The following is a 10030-nucleotide window of genomic DNA, read 5'->3' on the forward strand; positions in this document are numbered from 1 at the left end:
AAAAGTTTAAAAAACTAAAAAGTTTATAAAGTAAAGTTATAGTAAGCTAAAGTTAATTTATTATTAAAGAATAAAAACTTTTTAAAAATAAATTTAGCAGAGCCTTCATATTCACTCACTACTCACTCACTGACTCACCCAGAGCAACACCCATTCTTGCAAGCTCCGTTCATGGTAAGTGCTCTATATAGGTGTATAATTTGTTATCTTTTATACCGTATTTTTACTGTATATTTTCTATGTTTAGATACACAAATGCCATTGTGTTATGATTGCCTACAGGATTCAATACAGTAATGTACCATACAGGTTTGCAGCCTAGAAGTGCTAGGCTATGTAATATAGCCTAGATGTGTGGGTGGCTATACCACCTAGGTTTGTGTAAGTAAACTCTATGATGTTTGGACAATGATGAAATTGCCTAACAACACATTTCTCAGAAAGTATCTTCGTCCTTAAGTGATGCATGACTGTATATGTAAAATGCTTAGAGAACTTTGTATATATAAGGTGCTGAGTAGGTGTTAACTATTATTGATATTTTTAGTATTGCCACTTTTTAGCACCTTAACTTACTGAGTCAGACTGAAGAGATGAATATTTACATTGATAACCAAAAAAATGCTAAGATTTTTGAATTGGTTATTTGAATTTCTCTTACAATATGCATTAATGTCTTCTTTTAAAGTAATAGTGTTCTATTAAAATAGCTTTTCTATTTGAAAATGAAATGCACTTATGAAATAAAAAGAACTTATAACCTTATAAAACGATGGAACTTCTTCCATCTTTTCAGCTAAGAGAAGTTCTCCTATCAACAGTCAAAACCAGACCTGTGAATCGCCAAATCAAGATGCAAGACACTTAGAGGTTAGTTTATTATAATCATAAGAAGGGAGCCAGTAAGTCCTTGGACATAGTGTAGTGTGAAGGTAAAGACATGAGTTCTAGAATCGTACTGCCAGGCTCAAAGCCACTCCTCCTTTCTGAATGTGCAACTTTTAACAGCCTCAGGTTTTTTATCAGTTGTGTATGAAAATTAATTTTCTGTAACTCCCCAAAGCGTGGAGGTGTGGAAACAAGACAATATACGACTAGTATTTTATCTCAGTGCTTAGTGTGTAATGAGTTGTGCTTTATCTCAGTGGCTTACATGTAACACTCAATGTTAGTTATCATTACATCCCAGATTAAATAACATATCACCTTGTTCTCAATTATTAAATCCTCTAATGTTTGTTAAGTAACTCTAATGTAGGTAGAATAATGCTGCCGGAGGTCAGGAAGAGGGAGTTGGAAGGAGTTATAAGATAGTCCTACCCCTTAAGGAATCTTAAAGTTTAATGAGGGGTCAAGACTAACCCACATAAAACAGAAGATGCAAAATATGATATAAGATGCAGAATAAATTCAGTGCAAATTTATCATGTTTGATCAAGAAAAGAAAGAAATGAAGGCCAGAGTAATTGAAAGCTACATAGAAATCAATACTACCATTAACTTGTGGCATTAAATGAACTGCTTTGACTTTCAATTCAACATGTGCAAAGTGAAACTTGCTGCCTTCCATCAAAATTGGATCCTCTTTCCAACTGCTACTACTGCCAGGAAGATTATCACTCTTTTTACCCTCCAACCTGGAAATTTCGGAGTCCTATTACATCTACCATTTACTGAGCAATTACTAAGTACAGACACTGTGATTTATATGCTGTAAGATGTATATATTTTTCACATTTAACATATTTGAAATTGAGTATTCTTGACAATCTTTGGCCTTTTATAATCTCCCTACTGGTAGCTGTCTTGATATGGTTGTAATTCTTGTGCAGCATGAATTTGGTCATTTCCAGCATCTAAATTTGCATCATCAGGGTCAGTGGATTATAAGCATATGTCAGAGGGAATAGTGGAGAAGTATTTCAAGAGATAATATTTTTGATATAGAGGAGGTTATTCTTTGGAAAAACTCAAATATTAACAATTCAGGGTTGAAAATTTTAAATGTGAAGTAGTTTTAGGAATACCTACCCCAATTTATTTCACTTATACTTTCCTCTTACATATACACAGGGTGGAAATATAATAAAACAGCTGTGCCTAAATAAATGTAAAATAGCTCTTTCAACAAGTATAAAATTAAAAGTCCCCAATGATAGAAGTAAAATGTTCTAGTTTAATTAATAGGGTATTTTTTTCTTAACGTTACATAAAATAATGGTGTGTCTTCTAAATGATGACATCTTAGATACAATGAAATATATACATCTCATATTATGTTATACTTAATCCTCTTGATTTGATTTCCTGCTAAGTCATATTGTCTTCTTTTCTTTATGTTGCTCAGATGTTTTCTTTATTCTTTATGTCCACTGCTATCCTCTAAATCCAGGCCCTCATAACTAAATTGCAGTTGAACCTACCTAATTGAATTTTCTACTTCTAGACTGTTCTTCTTTGCATAAATACCACTAATAGTTACTGACTAATTTCCTCATATATCATTTATTTATTAACTCATCATTCCACGTAAGGCATTTTATGCAAGTGCCATCCTTTTATCATGTCCCTTTCTCCTTAGGAACCTATAGTGGATCCTATTGACTGTCGCTGCAAGACCAAATTCCTCTCCCTGTTTTTTTGTGCCTCCCACCACTTGGCACCACCTTTGTTAAGTAACCCTGTCTCTGATTATCCCTTCAGTCAGTTATCTATTATCTCTAACTTACAGTGCCTGCTCATTTTAGCCTCCAAATCCTTGCTCAGATTGTTTCCTCTAACTAGAATCTTCTCTTTCCTTCATTTAAATTTTATCCTTTTAAGGACCAATCAATTAGTCTAAGCCTACACTGTCCAATATGATAGCCTCTAGGCCCGTGTGGCTATTGAACACTTGAAATACAGCTAGTCTGAATTGAGAGTGTAGAATGTACAGCAGATTTTGAAAATGTAGTATAAAATAGAGTGTAGACTTGGCGCAGTGGCTCATACCTGTAATTCCAGCACTTTAGGAGGCTTAGGCAGGCAGATAGCTTGAGACCAGGAGTTTGAGACCAGCCTGGGCAATATGGCAAAACTGTGTCTCTACTAAAAATAGAAAAATTAGCGGGGCATAGTGGCACACGCCTGTAGTCCCAGCTACTTGGGAATCTAAGTGGAGAGGATCACCCAAACCTGGGACATGGAGGTTGCAATGAGTTATGATCACACCACTGCACTCTGAATTGGGTAAGCGAGACCCTGTCTTAAAAAAAAAAATAGTAAACATCTTAATAATTTTGTATTGATTCTATGTTGAAATGATAATTAGGGGTCAAAAGAATATATTATTAAAACAATTTCACCTGTTCATTTTCACTGTTTTAATGTGGCCTCTATAGAATTTAAAATCAGATATGTGGCTGTTTGTGGCTTGCATTATATTTATATTGGACATGTTTCTCTGACCTATACTTACCTGTCTTGAGACATAACTGTAAGCTCATGAGTTTAAGGGTCTGATTCATCTAATTTTTTAAATCTCTCAAATCACCTAACATGAGGCACAGATAGTATGCTTATGCTAAAGAATTTTATGGTCAAGTTCAGAAGACTTAATTCATGGAATTTCTAGCTGTATTTGTCTCTCTGACCATCATGGTTGAATAATGCCTTATTTTGGTGTGTAAAAGTTAAAATTGTAAGGGCTAACCTTCCAGATAGATTGTTGAGGGTCTTTATACTTTAGTAAAGAATTTCACCTATAGTATCTATGGAAAAATACCTCACATTACCTGGGCAGAATTACATTTATCAGCTAAATGTAATTAAAATAAGCTACCTGGTAACAGAACTGCTGAATGTGTACTTATAAATCAGAATAAAGGTCATTGTGTCTGATTAGGAAACTATATTGCATCTCTCCACTGATGAATGAAGAAAAAAGTTAACCTTGCACTTCTGTTCTCATGTTCTGGCTTCAATTTGATTAACTCCTACTAACCTAGTGCTTCTATTTTAGCCTCATGCTTCCATTCAGTTCACCTTAGTATGATGAATTCTTGATGTGTAACTCTCCTGTACATACTGGGTATGGAGATGAAAAAGAAAATAATTAAGAACAAAATGAAACAAAATATATGAAATTACTTTGCCTGATGCTTGAAATGACACAGGTGATCCCTAGAAGTCTGTTTCTATTCTCTCTGAGACAAAATCAAAATCCCTTGACCCATAATATCATAATTAACTATGGTGAAAAAAACCCATATATGGAACCATGTTGTAGTATGGTAGCTAATTCTAGAGGATACAGCTACAGGGAAAACAAAAAAAAAACAACAACATAAAAACAAAACCTAATCTGCTATCTCTACCTCCAAAAGGGACTCCAGGTGGTTTGTGAAACATTCCAGTCAGATTCCATCTCACCCAAGGCCACCATTTCAGGCTGCCACCGAGGAAACTCCTTTGATGGAAGTCTGTCTTCCCAAACTTCCCAGGAAAGAGGCCCATCACATTCCAGGTACCTGATTGCAATGTTAGGGACAAAATGTGTCACTGGTCACCAAAAATCAAATATGCATTTTTAACTACTTTTATAGCCTCTGTTCCTTACAATATGTATTTGCATAATATGTGTATACATATTCTTGGTCAAGGTATAATTAATAATTGTAGAAATATGCTATGAATGGCTCCCTTTTAAACAAACTAGGGCAAAAGTGGAAAGAAGCTTCTAATTTAATGAGCTGTCTGAATTAGATATTAGTTAAAATGTTTAAGTGCAGAACTCAAATGATTTTATCAGAAGATTATGTTGCAGAGATGTTAAAGGATCTGTTTTAATGTATAAGGATATTTTATACCGCTAGATCCTTGTATTAAAATTAGTGCTTCTAAATTACATAGGAATTTAAAAGTCTATTCTTTGTAAATATTCTAACCCTACCCCTGTTATTTGGTGTACATAGTGAATTTGCTTACAAACACCTTCCCCAGAAACAAGAAATAGTCTATTTATTCTTGTTCCCTGTTGAAATTACGGACACCTGGAGTCATGAGGTTTGACACTCCACCTATGGGGCAAGAGCTCCTAGGACCATTTGTATATCCCTACTTTCAAATAAAATTATAGCCTAGTAATGTATAGTATTTTAAAAAGGAATATTTTTAAGACTAGTTTTATTGAGATGTAACTTATATACTATAAAATTAACCTATTTTAAGTTTACAGTTTGATATGGTTTGGCTGTGCCCCACTAAATCTCAACTTGAATTGTATCTCCCAGAATTCCCATGTGTTGTGGGAGGGACCCAGGGGGAGATAATCGAATCATGGGGGCTGGTCTTTCCCATGCTATTCTCATGATAGTGAGTAAGTCTCACGAGATCTGATAGGTTTATCAGGGGTTTCCGTTTTGCCTCTTCTTCATTTTCTTTTGCCACCACTATGTAAGAAGTGCCTTTCACCTCCCACCATGATTCTGAGGCCTTTCCAATCATGTGGAACGGTAACTCCAATTAAACCTATTTATGTTCCCAGTTTTGGGTATTTATCAGCAGCATGAAAACAAACTAATATAGTAAATTAGTACCAGTAGAGTGGGGCATTGCTGAAAAGATACCCAAAAATGTGGAAGCAACTTTGGAACTGGGTAACAGATGGAGATGGAACAGTTTGAAGGGCTCAGAAGAAGACAGGGAAATGTGGGAAAGTTTGGAACTTCCTAGAGACTTGTTGAATGGCTTTGCCCAAAATGCTGATAGCGACATAGACAATAAAACCAGGCTGAGGTGGTCTCAGATGGAGACGAGGAACTTGTAGGGCACTGGAGCAAAAGTGACTCTTGTTATGTTTTAGCAGAGACTGGTGGCATTTTGCCCCTGCCCTAGAGATTTATGGAACTTTGAACTTGAGAGAGATGATTTAGGTTATCTGGTGGAAGAAATTTCTCAGCAGCAAAGCATTCAAGAGGTGACTTGGGTACTGTAAAAGGCATTCAGTTTTAAAAGGGAAACAGAGCATAAAAGTTCAGAAAATGTGCAACTTGACTATGCAACAGAAAAGAAAAACCCATTTTATGGGGAGAAATTCAAGCCAACTGCAGAAATTTGCATAAGTAAGGAGCAAGGAGCCTAATGTTAATCCCCAAGACCATGCGGAAAATGTCTCCAAGTTATGTCAGAGACCTTCACAGCAGCCCCTCCTATCACAGGCCCAGAGGCCCAGGAGGAAAAAGTAGTCGCGTGGGCTGGGCCCAGGGTTCTCGTGCTGTGTGCAGCCGAGGAACCTGGTGCCGTGGGTCCCAGCTGCTCCAGCTGTGGCTGAAAGGGGCCAATGTGAGCTCAAGATGTGACTTCAGAGGGTGGAAGCCCTAAGTCTTGGCAGCTTCCATATGGTATTGAGCCTGCAGGTGCACAGAAGTCAAGAATTGAGGTTTGGGAACCTCCATCTAGATTTCAGAAGATATACAGAAACACCTGGATGCCCAGGCGAAAGTTTGCTGCAGGTCCAGGGCCGTCATGGAGAACCTCTGCTAGCACAGTGTGGAAGGGAAATGTGGGGTGAGAGGCCCCACACAGAGTCCCTAGTGGAGTGCTGCCAGGTGGAGCTGTGAGAAGAGGGCCACCGTCCTCCAGACCCCAGAATGGTAGATCCACTGACAGCTTGGATCATGCGCCTGAAAAAGCCACAGACACTCAATACCAGCCTGTGAAAGCAGCCAGGAGGGAGGCTGTACCCTGCAAAGCCACAGGGGTGTAGCTACCCAAGACCATGGGAACCCACCTCTTGCATCAGCATAAACTGGATGTGAGGCCTGGAGTTAAAGGAGATCATTTTGGAGCTTTGAAGTTTGACAGTCCCGCTGGACTTTGGACTTGCATGCCCCCTGTAGCCCCTTTGTTTTGGCCAATTTCTCCCATTTGAAATGGCTATATTTACCCAATACCTGTACCTCCATTGTATCGAGGAAGTAACTAACTTGCTTTTGATTTTATAGGCTCATAAATGGAAGGGACTTGCCTTGTCTCAGATGAGACTTTGGACTGTGGACTTTTGGGTTAATGCTGAAATGAGTTAAGACTCTGGGGGACTATTGGGAAGGCATGGTTGTTTTTGAAATGTGAGGACATGAGACTCGGAGGGGCCAGGGGTGGAATTATATGGTTTGGCTGTGTCCCCACTAAATCTCAACTTGAATTGTATCTCCCAGAATTCCCATATATTGTGGGAGAGACCCATGGGGAGATAATCGAATCATGAGGGCCGGTTTTTCCCATGCTATTCTCATAATAAGTCTCAGTGAATAAGTCTCACGAGATCTGATGGGTTTATCAGTGGTTTCCGCTTTTGCTGCTTCTTCATTTTTCTCTTGCTGCCACCATGTAAGAAGTGCCTTTCACATCCTGCCATGATTCTGAGGCCTCCCCAGCCATGTGGAACTGTAAGTCCAATTAAACCTCTTTGTATGTATTCCCAGTTTCAGATATTTCTTTATCAACAGCATGAAAACAAACTAATATACAGTTTACTGACTTTTAGTAAATTTACAGAATCGTGCAACTACCACTACAATTTAAGAACATTTTCATCACCCAAAAATGTCCCTTGTGCCCATCCCTTGTGTCACTCCCATTCCCACACCCAGCCCCAGGTAACTACTAATATACTTTTTATTTCTATTGGATTGCATTTCTAGACATTTCATATAAATGGATTCATATATTCTGTGGCCTTTTGAATCTGGCTTCTTTCACTTAGCATAACGTTTTTGAGATTTACCCACATTATAGCATGTATTAGTAATTCATTCCTTTCTATTGTTAAATACTATTCTTTTTTTTCTTTATTTCTTCTAAAAAATAAAAAAATAAAAAACCAGACACATGTGCAGAATGTGCAGGTTTGTTACATAGCTATATGAGTGCCATGATGGTTTGCTGCACCTGTTGACCTGTCCCCTAAGTTCCCTCACCTCATCCCCAATCCCACAACAGGCCCTGGTGTGTGTTGTTCCTCCTCTGTGTCCATGTGTTCTCAATGTTCAACTCCCACTTATGAATGAGAACATGTGGTGTTTGGTTTTCTGTTCCTGTGTTAGTTTGCTGAGCATGATGGCTTCCAGCTTCATCCATGTCTCTGCAAAGCATATGATCTCTTTCCTTTTTATGGCTGCATAGTATTCTATGGTATATATGTACCACATTTTCTTTATCCAGTCTATCATTGATGGGCATTTGGGTTAGTTCCATGTCTTTGCTATTGTAAATAGTGCTGCAATAAACATATATGTGCATGTGTCTTTATCTTCCTCTGGGTATATACCCAGTAATGGGATTGCTTGGTCAAATGGTATTTCTGGTTCTAGATCTTTGAGGAATCACCATGCTATCTTCCACAATGGTCAAACTAATTTACATTCTTACCAACAGTGTAAAAGCATTCCTATTTCTCCACAGCCTCACCAGCATCTATTGTTTCCTGACTTTTTGATAATTGCCTTTCTGACTGGCATGATATGGTATCTCATTGTGGTTTTGATTTGCATTTCTCTGATGATGATCAGTGATGTTGAGCTTTTTTTCATATGATTGTCAGCTGTGTAAATGTCTTCTTTTGAGAAATGTCTGTTCATATCCTTTGCCCACTTTTTGATGGACTTGTTTGTTTTTTTTTTTTTCTTGNTTCCTGTGTTAGTTTGCTGAGCATGATGGCTTCCAGCTTCATCCATGTCTCTGCAAAGCATATGATCTCTTTCCTTTTATGGCTGCATAGTATTCTATGGTATATATGTACCACATTTTCTTTATCCAGTCTATCATTGATGGGCATTTGGGTTAGTTCCATGTCTTTGCTATTGTAAATAGTGCTGCAATAAACATATATGTGCATGTGTCTTTATCTTCCTCTGGGTATATACCCAGTAATGGGATTGCTTGGTCAAATGGTATTTCTGGTTCTAGATCTTTGAGGAATCACCATGCTATCTTCCACAATGGTCAAACTAATTTACATTCTTACCAACAGTGTAAAAGCATTCCTATTTCTCCACAGCCTCACCAGCATCTATTGTTTCCTGACTTTTGATAATTGCCTTTCTGACTGGCATGATATGGTATCTCATTGTGGTTTTGATTTGCATTTCTCTGATGATGATCAGTGATGTTGAGCTTTTTTTCATATGATTGTCAGCTGTGTAAATGTCTTCTTTTGAGAAATGTCTGTTCATATCCTTTGCCCACTTTTTGATGGACTTGTTTTTTTTTTTTTTTTCTTGTAAATATGTTTAACTTCCTTGTAAATTCTGGATATTAGACTTTTGTTAGGTGGATTGACTGGAAAAATTTTCTCCCATTCTGTAGGTTGCCTGTTCACTCTGATGATAGTTTCTTTGGCTATGCAGAAGCCCTTTAGTTTAATTAGATCCCATTTGTCAATATTGGCTTTTGTTGCAATTGCTTTTGGCATTTTAGTCATGAATTAGTTGCCCATGCGTGTGTCCCAAATGGTACTGCCTAGGTTTTCTTCTAGGGTTTTTATGGTTTTGGGTTTTACATTTAAGTCTTTAATCAATCTTGAGTTAATTTTTGTATAAGGTACAAGAAAGGAGTCCAGTTGCAGTTTTCTACATTTGGCTAGCCAGTTTTGCCAGCACTATTTACTAAATAGGAGATCCTTTCCCCACAGCTTGTTTTTATAAGGTTTGTTGAAGATCAGATGGTTGTAGATATGTGATGTTATTTCTGAGGTCTCTGTTCTGCTCCATTGCTCTATATGTCTGTTTTGTTCCATGGTCTTTTGGTTACTGTAACCTTGTAGTATAGTTTGAAGTCAGGTAGTGTGATGCCTCCAGCTTTGTTGTTTTTGCACAAGATTGTCTTGGCTATACGGGTCTCCTTTGATGCTTCTTTGATACCATATAAAATTTAAAATAAATTTTAAATTTAATTTATTGTAAACTCATTATTTTATTTTAAAAAAAAAAATTAATTTTTTTTTTTTTCTAATTCTGTGAAGAACATTGTTGGTAGCTTGATAGGAATAGCA

The 10030-nt window shown here is 37.3% G+C and overlaps 1 protein-coding gene across 11 annotated transcripts in view; it reads left to right on the forward strand.

Moving 5' to 3' along the window:
• UNC80 (unc-80 subunit of NALCN channel complex) overlaps positions 1 to 10030 on the forward strand; it is a 231389-nt gene that overhangs the window by 17404 nt on the left and 203955 nt on the right. For all 11 annotated transcript variants that reach the window (XR_001888651.1, XM_017889402.1, XM_017889408.1 and 8 more), the window contains exons 6-7: positions 797 to 870; positions 4365 to 4504. Coding sequence is in view for 10 of the 11 variants with exons in the window: in XM_017889402.1 (XP_017744891.1) it covers positions 797 to 870; positions 4365 to 4504 (214 nt within the window). In the remaining variant the exon portion in view is untranslated. The remainder of the gene's footprint in view (positions 1 to 796; positions 871 to 4364; positions 4505 to 10030) is intronic.

The sequence above is a fragment of the Rhinopithecus bieti genome, unplaced genomic scaffold (genome assembly GCF_001698545.2).
Source record: "Rhinopithecus bieti isolate Rb0 unplaced genomic scaffold, ASM169854v2 scaffold_17939, whole genome shotgun sequence".
NCBI classification, from domain to species: domain Eukaryota; kingdom Metazoa; phylum Chordata; class Mammalia; order Primates; family Cercopithecidae; genus Rhinopithecus; species Rhinopithecus bieti.